The 15117-nt window shown below is 42.5% G+C and overlaps 1 protein-coding gene across 50 annotated transcripts; it reads right to left on the bottom strand.

The window, feature by feature from the left end:
• Nucleotides 1-2171: 2171 nt before the first annotated feature.
• Nucleotides 2172-5645, bottom strand: LOC127908775 (fibulin-1-like). Of its 50 annotated transcripts, XM_052468047.1 has the most exons (8): nt 4892-5645; nt 4737-4793; nt 4507-4677; nt 4122-4178; nt 3681-3794; nt 3380-3550; nt 3155-3211; nt 2172-2983 (listed from the first exon to the last, which is right to left on the bottom strand). In XM_052468047.1, the coding sequence occupies exons 1-8, from the start codon at nt 5358-5360 to the stop codon at nt 2748-2750; spliced, it is 1332 nt and encodes a 443-aa protein (XP_052324007.1). In that variant the 5' UTR covers nt 5361-5645; the 3' UTR covers nt 2172-2747. The 50 variants fall into 50 exon arrangements, with proteins under 50 accessions (XP_052324007.1, XP_052324004.1, XP_052324000.1 ...); XM_052468044.1 differs by having other exon boundaries at nt 2172-3550; nt 4892-5005; nt 5291-5645; XM_052468040.1 differs by having other exon boundaries at nt 2172-3550; nt 4892-5062; nt 5291-5645.
• Between the last annotated feature and the right edge of the window lie 9472 nt (nt 5646-15117).

Here is a 15117-nt window from a genome sequence, read left to right on the forward strand (position 1 = left end):
ATTCGCTGGAAGGCAGCTGATATCAATAAAATGCCACACACAGTCTCAAATGCACTTAACAAAGAAGAGGACTGATCCGTGTGTGTGCGTGCGTGTGTGGTCGAGAACTGCTGTAGCTAATTACTCATTAGTTACAGATCCTGATCCATTAGTTACAGATCCCGATCCATTAGTTACAGATCCAGATCCTGATCCATTAGCTACAGATCCCGATCCATTAGTTACAGATCCAGATCCATTAGTTACAGATCCTGATCCATTAGTTACAGATCCTGATCCATTAGTTACAGATCCCGATCCATTAGTTACAGATCCCGATCCATTAGTTACAGATCCAGATCCTGATCCATTAGTTACAGATCCCGATCCATTAGCTACAGATCCAGATCCATTAGTTACAGATCCTGATCCATTAAGTTACAGATCCTGATCCATTAGTTACAGATCCCGATCCATTAGCTACAGATCCAGATCCATTAGTTACAGATCCAGATCCTGATCCATTAAGTTACAGATCCTGATCCATTAGTTACAGATCCCGATCCATTAGCTACAGATCCAGATCCATTAGTTCCAGATCCTGATCCATTAAGTTACAGATCCTGATCCATTAAGTTACAGATCCGTGGTCCTTCTGTAGCTCAGTTGGTAGAGCATGGCGCTTGTAACGCCAGGGTAGTGGGTTCGATTCCCGGGACCACCCATACGTAGAATGTATGCACACATGACTGTAAGTCGCTTTGGATAAAAGCGTCTGCTAAATGGCATATATATATATAGATCCTGATCCATTAGTTACAGATCCCGATCCATTAGTTACAGATCCAGATGAGGGTTTCTATGGTGATAGCTGCCTGGATCTCTTTTCAGTGAGAAGATAGAGGTAGTAGGAAGATCTGATGGTTATTGCCTTCAGACAGTGTTTCAATGCAGTGAAGTTTAGTCTCTGCGTTCGGAGTAGAATGTCATCGGTGTCATTAGTGCCCAGTGTAATTCTACAGCTAAATACAGAAAGCCTGCGTACATACGACATACATACCGCTATCAGGGTACCATCAACAGGGTACAGGTTCATTCACACATATGGGAGCAGCATGTACCGTGTCCTAGATTTCATTCTCTGTCTGGTTCTATGCATTCCACTTTCCATTCTCCTTCCCCTCTCAGTGTCTGTGGGAGAGGGAAGGTCCAGATGGGCCCAGGTGATTGGCTCCAGTATATCACCTAGGAGACATGAGAGGGAGATCAATTATATGAATACCACAGATATCCTATTAAATTACTTAGTAACTTGATCAGAGATTACTTAGAGATCTAATTGTTTCTTTTTTTACCCCCTTTTCTTCCTAATTTGGTTATTACAATCTTGTCTCATTGCTGCAACTCCCCAACAGGCTCACGAGAGGTGAAGGTCAAGTCATGCTTCCTCCGAAACATGACCTGCCAAGCTACGCTTCTTAACACCCGCTCACGTAACCAGGAAGCCAGCTGCACCAATGTGTCGGAGGAAAAACCGTTCAACTGATGACCGAGGTCAACCTGCAGGTGCCCGGCCCGCCACAAGGAGGCGCTAGAGCGTAATGAGCTAAGTAAAGCACACAGAGGCCTGTGTTTGGCGTGTACCGTGGTGCTGTTGGACTGCATAGCTGAGCTCTGGTAGAGAGTTCTTGGCATAGATAGATAATATGGCCTGGCTGCCAGTCTGGTGCCAATCAAACCTACACGGTACTACCTTCATACCCATGGACAGAGGGAGAGGGAGACAGACACAGAGAGAGAGATGGAGTGTAGAGAGAGAGAGAAAGGCAGAGTTGAGGGAGAGAGAGAGATAGCAAAATACAGAGGGGGCCATCGGCACTTCTGATTGTATGTACCTAAGGCTGTCTGAGTCAGTGCCTGAGCTAAACTCTGAAGGGGTCCTGACCTTATCTGGTGTCCTCCAGAGGTGACCTGTGGTGCAGCCCTCCTGGGGCAGGAAACAGTTAAAAGGCTGATGTCTTCCTCCTACAGCAGCTCCAGAACTTCATCCTGACAGACGGGACAGCACAGAACAGAGGCCAACAACACATCTATCCAGACAAACTAGACAGGAGGAAGACATATTAGCATCAGAATATCAAGTGTTTTTGGGTCTCACCCCTCGTGGAAGTTGGGTACTCCAGGGTGGTTGTTTACACTTCTCCTCGTTACTCCCTGGACCAGAGAAAGACTGCAACCGAGAGAAACCAGGATACACACCATAAACAACAGATCACACTAAAAAGATCATCAAACTCAAACTACAGGAGTAGTACTCTACCTTGGAGCAGCCTCCATTCTTACAGGATGTGCCAATATTCACATCCTCCTGTCCGAGAGAGAGAGAGCCTAAGAGCCACCCACCTCTCAATCCTATCAGAACCAGGTTAAAAGTCCATTATTACAGCAGCCTACCTGTGTTCTCAAGCTGTCTGCTCTCTGCCTGCTGGAGTTTCTCCAGAGAGTGTAAAAGGTAGTTGTTGTGAAATTGATAGATTACTTGTTAGATATTACTGCATGGTCGGATCTAGAAGCACAAGCATTTTGCTACACTCGCATTAACATCTGCTAACCATGTGTATGTGACCAATACAATTTGATTTGATTTGACACACACGTGTGATCACTAAGGATAAATACAAACTGTGTGTGTATGTGCGTAAGTTTGTGTGTGTTACCTCGGTCTATGTATCAGCTCCAGTGGTTTAGGAGCCTGGATGACACAGGGGTCACCCCGAGGCTTTAGCTCCATTCTCTCTCCTCCCCTCCGAGTTCTTCACTTCTGGCCTGATCGGCTCCGCTGACTTCTCTCTGTTATGGATACCTCTGCTGCAGTCCTGAGGAGAGAAACAACCTTCTAACTTCTCTCTGTTATGGATACCTCTGCTGCAGCCCTGAGGAGAGAAACAACCTTCTAACTTCTCTCTGTTATGGATTCCTCTGCTGCAGCCCTGAGAGAAACAACCTTCTAACTTCTCTCTGTTATGGATTCCTCTGCTGCAGCCCTGAGGAGAGAAACAACCTTCTAACTTCTCTCTGTTATGGATTCCTCTGCTGCAGCCCTGAGGAGAGAAACAACCTTCTAACTTCTCTCTGTTATGGATACCTCTGCTGCAGCCCTGAGGAGAGAAACAACCTTCTAACTTCTCTCTGTTATGGATTCCTCTGCTGCAGTCCTGAGGAGAGAAACAACCTTCTAACTTCTCTCTGTTATGGATACCTCTGCTGCAGCCCTGAGAGAAACAACCTTCTAACTTCTCTCTGTTATGGATTCCTCTGCTGCGGCCCTGAGGAGAGGAACAACCTTCTAACTTCTCTCTGTTATGGATTCCTCTGCTGCAGCCCTGAGGAGAGAAACAACCTTCTAACTTCTCTCTGTTATGGATTCCTCTGCTGCAGTCCTGAGGAGAGAAACAACCTTCTAACTTCTCTCTGTTATGGATTCCTCTGCTGCAGTCCTGAGGAGAGAAACAACCTTCTAACTTCTCTCTGTTATGGATTCCTCTGCTGCAGTCCTGAGGAGAGAAACAACCTTCTAACTGCAGTCTGAGAGAAACAACCTTCTGTTATGGATTCCTCTGCTGCAGCCCTGAGGAGAGAAACAACCTTCTAACTTCTCTCTGTTATGGATTCCTCTGCTGCAGTCCTGAGAGAGAAACAACCTTCTAACTTCTCTCTGTTATGGATTCCTCTGCTGCAGTCCTGAGGAGAGAAACAACCTTCTAACTTCTCTCTGTTATGGATTCCTCTGCTGCAGTCCTGAGGAGAGAAACAACCTTCTAACTTCTCTCTGTTATGGATACTTCTCTCTGTTATGGATACCTCTGCTGCAGTCCTGAGGAGAGAAACAACCTTCTAACTTCTCTCTGTTATGGATTCCTCTGCTGCAGTCCTGAGGAGAGAAACAACCTTCTAACTTCTCTCTGTTATGGATTCCTCTGCTGCAGTCCTGAGGAGAGAAACAACTGCAGCCCTGAGGAGAGAAACAACCTCTAACTTCTCTCTGTTATGGATTCCTCTGCTGCAGTCCTGAGGAGAGAAACAACCTTCTAACTTCTCTCTGTTATGGATCCTCTCTGCTGCAGTCCTGAGAGAGAAACAACCTTCTAACTTCTCTCTGTTATGGATTCCTCTGCTGCAGTCCTGAGGAGAGAAACAACCTTCTAACTTCTCTCTGTTATGGATTCCTCTGCTGCAGTCCTGAGGAAAGAAACAACCTTCTAACTTTCTCTCTGTTATGGATACCTCTGCTGCAGCCCTGAGAGAAACAACCTTCTAACTTCTCTCTGTTATGGATTCCTCTGCTGCAGCCCTGAGGAGAGAAACAACCTTCTAACTTCTCCTGTTATGGATTCCTCTGCTGCAGAGAAACAACCTTCTAACTTCTCTCTGTTATGGATTCCTCTGCTGCAGCCCTGAGGAGAGAAACAACCTTCTAACTTCTCTCTGTTATGGATTCCTCTGCTGCAGTCCTGAGAGAGAAACAACCTTCTAACTTCTCTCTGTTATGGATTCCTCTGCTGCAGTCCTGAGGAGAGAAACAACCTTCTAACTTCTCTCTGTTATGGATTCCTCTGCTGCAGTCCTGAGGAGAGAAACAACCTTCTAACTTCTCTCTGTTATGGATACCTCTGCTGCAGTCCTGAGGAGAGAAACAACCTTCTAACTTCTCAGTCTGTTATGGATTCCTCTGCTGCAGTCCTGAGGAGAGAAACAACCTTCTAACTTCTCTCTGTTATGGATTCCTCTGCTGCAGTCCTGAGGAGAGAAACAACCTTCTAACTTCTCTCTGTTATGGATTCTCTGTTAGGAGAGAAACAATACTTCTCTCTGTTATGGATTCCTCTGCTGCAGCCCTGAGGAGAGAAACAACCTTCTAACTTCTCTCTGTTATGGATTCCTCTGCTGCAGTCCTGAGGAGAGAAACAACCTTCTAACTTCTCTCTGTTATGGATTCCTCTGCTGCAGTCCTGAGGAGAGAAACAACCTTCTAACTTCTCTCTGTTATGGATTCCTCTGCTGCAGTCCTGAGGAGAGAAACAACCTTCTAACTTCTCTCTGTTATGGATTCCTCTGCTGCAGTCCTGAGGAGAGAAACAACCTTCTAACTTCTCTCTGTTATGGATTCCTCTGCTGCGGCCCTGAGGAGAGAAACAACCTTCTAACTTCTCTCTGTTATGGATTCCTCTGCTGCAGTCCTGAGGAGAGAAACAACCTTCTAACTTCTCTCTGTTATGGATTCCTCTGCTGCAGCCCTGAGGAGAGAAACAACCTTCTAACTTCTCTCTGTTATGGATACCTCTGCTGCAGTCCTGAGGAGAGAAACAACCTAACTTTAGCATGTCCACATTTCATCTCCACTTCTAACTTTAGCATAGGAAGCTTTAGAAAGGCCTCTACTCTTCTATCTCAGAGAGGGATGCCAAGAGAATGCAAAGCTGTCATCAAGGCAAAGGGTGGCTACTTTGAAGAATCTAAAATCAAAAATATATTTTGATTTGTTTAACACCTTTTTGGTTACTACATGATTCCGTATATGTTATTTCATAGTTTTGATGTCTTCACTATTATTCTGCAATGTGTAAAATAGTAAAAATAAAGAAAAACCCTTGAATGAGCAGGTGTGTCCAAACTGTTGACTGGTGTTGTATGTAGCGTTGTACTGTAACCCACTAGACTGGGTTTTCTATCTTCTTCTCCACTGACTCACACCTCATGCACAATTCTATAAAACATACATTATTACATAAACTCCCTTGTCAATTTTGCACAAAATCATTAACAATGGTACATTACAAATAAAATAAAATTGTATTTGGCACATGCTGTCACACCCAGACCTTAGAGAGTTTTTATGTCTTTATTTTGGTTTGGTCAGGGTGTGATTTGGGTGGGCATTCTATGTTCCTTTTTCTATGTTTTGTATTTCTTTGTTTTGGCCGGGTATGGTTCCCAATCAGGGACAGCTGACTGTCGTTGTCTCTGATTGGGAACCATACTTAGGTAGCGTTTTCCCTCATATGTTTTGTGGGTAGTTGGTTTCTGTTTAGTGTTCTAAACACTTATTTTCCAGCGATTGAACGTTAGCTAGCAGAACGGAAGGTAAAGGCAGACTAGCCACTCGTCACCTCATCCTCAGAAGGCACCCTGATCTTTTTCAGCAAAATCTCAGTTTCCTTCTCCAGCGAATGACGAGGATCTGGGTCTGGTCGGGTGTCTGTAGTATCTCCCTCTCGTCTGACTCATTTAAGAAAAACTCTTTGTCTAATCTGAGGTGAGTAATCGCAGTTCTGATGTCCAGAAACTCTTTTCGGTCATAAGAGATGGTAGCAGCAACGTTATGTGCAAAACAAGTTACGAACAACTCGAAAAAACATACAAAATAGCATGCTTGGTTAAGAGCCGATAAGACCGCAGCCAACCCCTCCGGGCGGTGCCATCATTTGGGAACATTAGAACATTAGTGTGGGTCATGGGTTCTCTGTGTTGCTGATCTTTACTAAAATACATCATTATAATGCTAAATGTTATTTAAATGTAAATGTATTATGTGTAAGGGATCTCGTCCTCCTCTTCTGGGGAGGAGTAACGAGAAGGATTGGAGGACCAAAACGCAGCGTGGTAAGTGTCCATAATTTAATGAAGCAAAATTAACACTGAACAAAAACAATAAACAACAAACGAACAATCCCGTAAGGTGAATGACAAACACTAAACAGGAAATAAACACCCACGAAACACAAGTGGGAAAAGGCTACCTAAGTACGATTCTCAATCAGAGACAACTAACGACACCTGCCTCTGATTGAGAACTATACCAGGCTGAACACAAAAACCAACATACTAAAACAAACAGACTGCCCACCCCAACTCACGCCCTGACCATACTAAAACAGACTGCCCACCCCAACTCACGCCCTGACCATACTAAAACAAACAGACTGCCCACCCCAACTCACACCCTGACCATACTAAAACAAACAGACTGCCCACCCCAACTCACGCCCTGACCATACTAAAACAAACAGACTCCCCACCCCAACTCACACCCTGACCATACTAAAACAAACAGACTGCCCACCCCAACTCACACCCTGACCATACTAAAAAAACAGACTGCCCACCCCAACTCACGCCCTGACCATACTAAAACAAACAGACTCCCCACCCCAACTCACGCCCTGACCATACTAAAACAAACAGACTGCCCACCCAACTCACACCCTGACCATACTAAAACAAACAGACTGCCCACCCAACTCACGCCCTGACCATACTAAAACAAACAGACTGCCCACCCCAACTCACACCCTGACCATACTAAAACAAACAGACTGCCCACCCCAACTCACGCCCTGACCATACTAAAACAAACAGACTGCCCACCCAACTCACGCCCTGACCATACTAAAACAAACAGACTGCCCACCCCAACTCACGCCCTGACCATACTAAAACAAACAGACTGCCCACCCCAACTCACACCCTGACCATACTAAAACAGACTGCCCACCCCAACTCACACCCTGACCATACTAAAACAAACAGACTGCCCACCCCAACTCACGCCCTGACCATACTAAAACAAACAGACTGCCCACCCCAACTCACGCCCTGACCATACTAAAACAAACAGACTGCCCACCCCAACTCACGCCCTGACCATACTAAAACAAACAGACTGCCCACCCCAACTCACGCCCTGACCATACTAAAACAAACAGACTGCCCACCCCAACTCACGCCCTGACCATACTAAAACAAACAGACTGCCCACCCCAACTCACACCCTGACCATACTAAAACAAACAGACTGCCCACCCCAACTCACGCCCTGACCATACTAAAACAAACAGACTGCCCACCCCAACTCACGCCCTGACCATACTAAAACAAACAGACTGCCCACCCCAACTCACGCCCTGACCATACTAAAACAAACAGACTGCCCACCCCAACTCACACCCTGACCATACTAAAACAAACAGACTGCCCACCCCAACTCACTAAAACAAACCTGCCCACCCCATACTAAAACAAACAGACTGCCCACCCCAACTCATACTAAAACAAACAGACTGCCCACCCCAACTCACGCCCTGACCATACTAAAACAAACAGACTGCCCACCCCAACTCACGCCCTGACCATACTAAAACAAACAGACTGCCCACCCCAACTCACGCCCTGACCATACTAAAACAAACAGACTGCCCACCCCAACTCACACCCTGACCATACTAAAACAAACAGACTGCCCACCCCAACTCATACTAAAACAAACAGACTGCCCACCCCAACTCATACTAAAACAAACAGACTGCCCACCCCAACTCATACTAAAACAAACAGACTGCCCACCCCAAACTGACCATACTAAAACAAACAGACTGCCCACCCCAACTCAACTGACCATACTAAAACAAACAGACTGCCCACCCCAACTCACGCCCTGACCATACTAAAACAAACAGACTGCCCACCCCAACTCACTAAAACAAACAGACTGCCCACCCCAACCATACTAAAACAAACAGACTGCCCACCATACTAAAACAAACAGACGCCCACCCCAACTCATATTAAAACAAACAGACTGCCCACCCCAACTCACGCCCTGACCATACTAAAACAAACAGACTGCCCACCCCAACTCACGCCCTGACCATACTAAAACAAACAGACTGCCCACCCCAACTCACACCCTGACCATACTAAAACAAACAGACTGCCCACCCCAACTCACGCCCTGACCATACTAAAACAAACAGACTGCCCACCCCAACTCACGCCCTGACCATACTAAAACAAACAGACTGCCCACCCCAACTCACGCCCTGACCATACTAAAACAAACAGACTGCCCACCCCAACTCACGCCCTGACCATACTAAAACAAACAGACTGCCCACCCCAACTCACGCCCTGACCATACTAAAACAAACAGACTGCCCACCCCAACTCACGCCCTGACCATACTAAAACAAACAGACTGCCCACCCCAACTCACGCCCTGACCATACTAAAACAAACAGACTGCCCACCCCAACTCACGCCCTGACCATACTAAAACAAACAGACTGCCCACCCCAACTCACGCCCTGACCATACTAAAACAAACAGACTGCCCACCCCAACTCACGCCCTGACCATACTAAAACAAACAGACTGCCCACCCCAACTCACGCCCTGACCATACTAAAACAAACAGACTGCCCACCCCAACTCACGCCCTGACCATACTAAAACAAACAGACTGCCCACCCCAACTCACGCCCTGACCATACTAAAACAAACAGACTGCCCACCCCAACTCACGCCCTGACCATACTAAAACAAACAGACTGCCCACCCCAACTCACGCCCTGACCATACTAAAACAAACAGACTGCCCACCCCAACTCACGCCCTGACCATACTAAAACAAACAGACTGCCCACCCCAACTCACGCCCTGACCATACTAAAACACAGACAAAGGAACTAAGGTCCGAACGTGACATTATGACGCAATCCAACAGACAGCAAGTAAAACTAAATGCATGCTCTTCAACCGATCGCTACCTGTACCTACCCGCCTGTCCAACATCACTACTCTGGACGGCTCTGACTTAGAATACGTGGACAACTACAAATACTTAGGTGTCTGGTTAGACTGTAAACTCTCCTTCCAGACCCATATCAAACATCTCCAATCCAAAGTTAAATCTAGAATTGGCTTCCTATTTCGCAACAAAGCATCCTTCACTCATGCTGCCAAACATACCCTTGTAAAACTGACCATCCTACCGATCCTCGACTTTGGCGATGTCATTTACAAAATAGCCTCCAACACTCTACTCAACAAATTGGATGCAGTCTATCACAGTGCAATCTGTTTTGGCACCAAAGCCCCATATACTACCCACCATTGCGACCTGTACACTCTCGTTGGCTGGCCCTCGCTTCATACTCGTCGCCAAACCCACTGGCTCCATGTCATCTACAAGACCCTGCTAGGTAAAGTCCCCCCTTATCTCAGCTCGCTGGTCACCATAGCATCTCCCACCTGTAGCACACGCTCCAGCAGGTATATCTCTCTAGTCACCCCCAAAACCAATTCTTTCTTTGGCCGCCTCTCCTTCCAGTTCTCTGCTGCCAATGACTGGAACGAACTACAAAAATCTCTGAAACTGGAAACACTTATCTCCCTCACTAGCTTTAAGCACCAACTGTCAGAGCATCTTACAGATTACTGCACCTGTACATAGCCCACCTATAATTTAGCCCAAACAACTACCTCTTTCCCTACTGTATTTAATTAATTTATTTATTTTGCTCCTTTGCACCCCATTATTTTTATTTCTACTTTGCACATTCTTCCATTGCAAATCTACCATTCCAGTGTTTTACTTGCTATATTGTATTTACTTTGCCACCATGGCCTTTTTTGCCTTTACCTCCCTTATCTCACCTAATTTGCTCACATTGTATATAGACTTGTTTATACTGTATTATTGACTGTATGTTAGTTTTACTCCATGTGTAACTCTGTGTCGTTGTATCTGTCAAACTGCTTTGCTTTATCTTGGCCAGGTCGCAATTGTAAATGAGAACTTGTTCTCAACTTGCCTACCTGGTTAAATAAAGGTGAAATAAAATTAAAATAAAAAATGTTGATTGATCAACAACTGTCTCACATCAAGACCTACTGTATACTAGAGCTGGGACTATAAAATGATCAACACCGACCAAACATCGTGGATATTTTGCTGATATCATTCATTACGATAAATGGGTGATTCTACAGAAATGGTGTCTTTCCTGATCCCCGCCTTAACCCCCAGGGAAAAACACACAAAAATGGGATAATATATATATATATATATATATTATTATATATTTTTTAATTATTGAAGTGTTTTATTGTTAATAAACATATTTAAAGACAGTTATATTGCAAATTAAATTTTCCATATCATCGTAGAACCCGGTCAGCACCATGAAAATGGCTTGTCCCTCCCCAGGAGTTATGGTTTAGTAACATATTTGAGTCAAAAAAATAAATTATCTACAACTTTAAATGTATTATAGCTGTTTAGGGAATTACTTAAACTAAAATATCAACTAATTATTATAAATTAATTACAGAGAATATCTGTCACTTAATTTCATGTCACTGGTTTTACCCTTAAATCTATTTTTAAAATGCAACATCCTTGCCAACTTCTTCCTGGGTCAAAGGTTCATTGGAGGCGGGGCTGTTTTGAAGAGCACATGGTAATTCTTCACTCACTCTTCATGTTAGCAATTTGATATAAATTTGGTAATTTAATGCGAAGCTTTGAAACCCGTCACTGGTGTTATACAGTTTACAGTATGGGGAAAGTAAATATGATTGAAATAATTATCCAATAACACCTTGTCAGCAGATTCGTCACAGGTGTTACTGTTCCTGGTAACACCAGTGACAATAACATTGCTAACTTTTTATTATCACCGGAAGATTTTATATTTTATATTGAAATTTGTAACATAATATGGCTTTCCTTTTGAAAGATATGGCAAATTAAAAAGTAAGTGCTGCTGAAAATCAAAGACTCTACAGACAGCGCAGGGATGCTGACCCGGATCACCGAGCAACCTACCTTGGAAAAAAACACAGGATTTACTGAAAGGCTTTAGAGAGTTTAAAAAAAGAGTGAATGATGTCACAGAAAGAGGAACAAGACAGGAGTGAAAGCAATGGTGGGTCAGACAGAAATAACACAGATGTTGAGAGCAGGAGAAACAGTGTTGGAGTGGGCGGGTCAGCTGACCTCTTGGTCCACCACTGGAAAGACATAACGGACACAATGTCTTTCTATCAAGAGGTAAGGGACTCTGGCACTCAAATACAGTTGTATTATGTCAGTGAGGCAGAGGTGGAAAGTAAGGCACAGAGAATTTCTGGGGTACCTCTGGTAACCATAAAAGGAAAGAGTATCGTGCCTGGCATCCTCAAATACAGAGACAGTTGTCTCTGCCAAGCAGCGCAAAGCATGTGGGATTGACCATGTTATGGACTCCAAGAAATCACAGTCCCGGCTAATGGCCATGGTCTCTCAGCTCCGCTTCGTCCAGATGTCATTGACCCGGATACCTCAGCTCCACTTTGTCCAGATGTCATCGACCCAGATACCTCAGCTCCACTTCGTCCAGATGTCATCGACCCAGATACCTCAGCTCCACTTTGTCCAGATGTCATCGACCCAGATTCCTCAGCTCCACTTCGTCCAGATGTCACTGACCCGGATACCTCAGCTCCACTTTGTCCAGATGTCATTGACCCGGATACCTCAGCTCCACTTTGTCCAGATGTCATTGACCCGGATACCTCAGCTCCACTTTGTCCAGATGTCACTGACCCGGATACCTCAGCTCGACTTTGTCCAGATGTCATTGACCCGGATACCTCAGCTCGACTTTGTCCAGATGTCATTGACCCGGATACCTCAGCTCCACTTCGTCCAGATGTCATCGAGGCTCAACACACTGGACAGTGGTGCATTGTGAACAAGGATGAACAACCATACCCTGGCGTTATACTGGAGGTCAAAGAACAAAAGGTTAAAGTGCATGCACAGGAATGGAGTCAACAAGCCCAAGAGATGATAAACTGGTATGGGGAAGTTCAGATTGTGTGTCTGATGCGATACCCGCTGCCAGTGAACAAAAGGTCATCTCAGATTTACCACAGTATCTGGAAGTAATTGGAGGACCACCTGAATGTGTGAAAGTGGCACATGTGAACTGGCCAGCAGAGAAGAAGCCGTCAGTGGCTAGAAAGCAATGGAGACGATAAGGTGGAAATGATAAGATGGACTTGACACGATAATATGGGAAAAACAAACATATGGACAAACTTTTCTAAAGACAAACATCAAGTAAAGTGAAGTTAGTATGGGAAATAATTAGTAGGGGAAAAGTTAGAGAAAATAGGCCTATTCCATGAACATGTTTTACTGCATACAATATGTTAATATCTGTGCTTTTGGAAAAACTGTCTTAGTTTACATTCAATGTTGTTTCTATTGTTCTTGTTTCTAGTTCTAATAGAGATGTAATGTTTTTATAGTTTTAAATAGAGATGTTTGTACGACAATGTTGTTTCTATAGTTCTAATAGAGATGTTGTGTTTCTATAGTTCTAATAGATGTTATGTTTCTATAGTTCTAATAGAGATGTTGGGTTTCTATAGTTCTAATAGAGATGTTATGTTTCTATAGTTCTAATAGAGATGTTATGTTTCTATAGTTCTAATAGAGATGTTATGTTTCTATAGTTCTAATAGAGATGTTATGTTTCTATAGTTCTAATAGAGATGTTATGTTTCTATAGTTCTAATAGAGATGTTATGTTTCTATAGTTCTAATAGAGATGTTGTGTTTCTATAGTTCTAATAGAGATGTTGTGTTTCTATAGTTCTAATAGAGATGTTGTGTTTCTATAGTTCTGATAGAGATGTTGTGTTTCTATAGTTCTGATAGAGATGTTGTGTTTCTATAGTTCTAATAGAGATGTTGTGTTTCTATAGTTCTAATAGAGATGTTATGTTTCTATAGTTCTAATAGAGATGTTATGTTTCTATAGTTCTAATAGAGATGTTATGTTTCTATAGTTCTAATAGAGATGTTGTGTTTCTATAGTTCTAATAGAGATGTTGTGTTTCTATAGTTCTAATAGAGATGTTGTGTTTCTATAGTTCTAATAGAGATGTGTTTCTATAGTTCTGATAGAGATGTTTCTATAGTTCTGATAGAGATGTTATGTTTCTATAGTTCTGATAGAGATGTTGTGTTTCTATAGTTCTAATAGAGATGTTATGTTTCTATAGTTCTAATAGAGATGTTGTGTTTCTATAGTTCTAATAGAGATGTTGTGTTTCTATAGTTCTAATAGAGTTTCTATAGTTCTAATAGAGATGTTATGTTTCTATAGTTCTAATAGAGATGTTGTGTTTCTATAGTTCTAATAGAGATGTTGTGTTTCTATAGTTCTAATAGAGATGTTGTGTTTCTATAGTTCTGATAGAGATGTTTCTATAGTTCTGATAGAGATGTTGTGTTTCTATAGTTCTGATAGAGATGTTGTGTTTCTATAGTTCTAATAGATGTTATGTTTCTATAGTTCTGATAGATGTTATGTTTCTATAGTTCTAATAGAGATGTTATGTTTGTATAGTTCTAATAGAGATGTTGTGTTTCTATAGTTCTAATAGAGATATGTTTATATAGTTCTGAGATGTTATGTTTCTATAGTTCTAATAGATGTTGTGTTTCTATAGTTCTAATAGAGATGTTATGTTTCTATAGTTCTAATAGAGATGTTGTGTTTCTATAGTTCTGATAGAGATGTTTCTATAGTTCTAATAGAGATGTTGTGTTTCTATAGTTCTGATAGAGATGTTTCTATAGTTCTGATAGAGATGTTATGTTTCTATAGTTCTGATAGAGATGTTGTGTTTCTATAGTTCTAATAGATGTTATGTTTCTATAGTTCTGATAGATGTTGTTATGTTTCTATGGTTCTAATAGAGATGTTGTGTTTCTATAGTTCTAATAGAGATATGTTTATATAGTTCTGAGATGTTATGTTTCTATAGTTCTAATAGATGTTGTGTTTCTATAGTTCTAATAGAGATGTTATGTTTCTATAGTTCTAATAGATGTTATGTTTCTATAGTTCTAATAGAGGTGTTATGTTTCTATAGTTCTGATAGAGATGTTGTGTTTCTATAGTTCTGATAGAGATGTTTCTATAGTTCTAATAGAGATGTTATGTTTCTATAGTTCTAATAGAGATGTTATGTTTCTATAGTTCTAATAGCGATGTTATGTTTCTATAGTTCTAATAGAGATGTTGTGTTTCTATAGTTCTGATAGATGTTTCTATAGTTCTGAGATGTTATGTTTCTATAGTTCTAATAGAGATGTTATGTTTCTATAGTTCTAATAGAGATGTTGTGTTTCTATAGTTCTAATAGAGATGTTGTGTTTCTATAGTTCTAATAGAGATGTTGTGTTTCTATAGTTCTAATAGAGATGTTATGTTTCTATAGTTCTAATAGAGATGTTGTGTT

This window comes from Oncorhynchus keta, chromosome 18 (assembly GCF_023373465.1).
Source record: "Oncorhynchus keta strain PuntledgeMale-10-30-2019 chromosome 18, Oket_V2, whole genome shotgun sequence".
Taxonomy (NCBI): domain Eukaryota; kingdom Metazoa; phylum Chordata; class Actinopteri; order Salmoniformes; family Salmonidae; genus Oncorhynchus; species Oncorhynchus keta.

Excerpts from the sequence above, each read along its gene's own strand:
- LOC127908775 (XM_052468021.1), bottom strand. The coding sequence starts at position 5,360 with ATGCTAAAGTTAGGTTGTTTCTCTCCTCAGGACTGCAGCAGAGGTATC. Across the intron at positions 4,678-4,736 it reads TAACAGAGAGAAGTTAGAAG|GTTGTTTCTCTCCTCAGGAC; the intron begins GTTGTTTCTCTC and ends AGAAGTTAGAAG. Across the intron at positions 3,551-3,680 it reads TAACAGAGAGAAGTTAGAAG|GTTGTTTCTCTCCTCAGGAC; the intron begins GTTGTTTCTCTC and ends TGCAGTTAGAAG.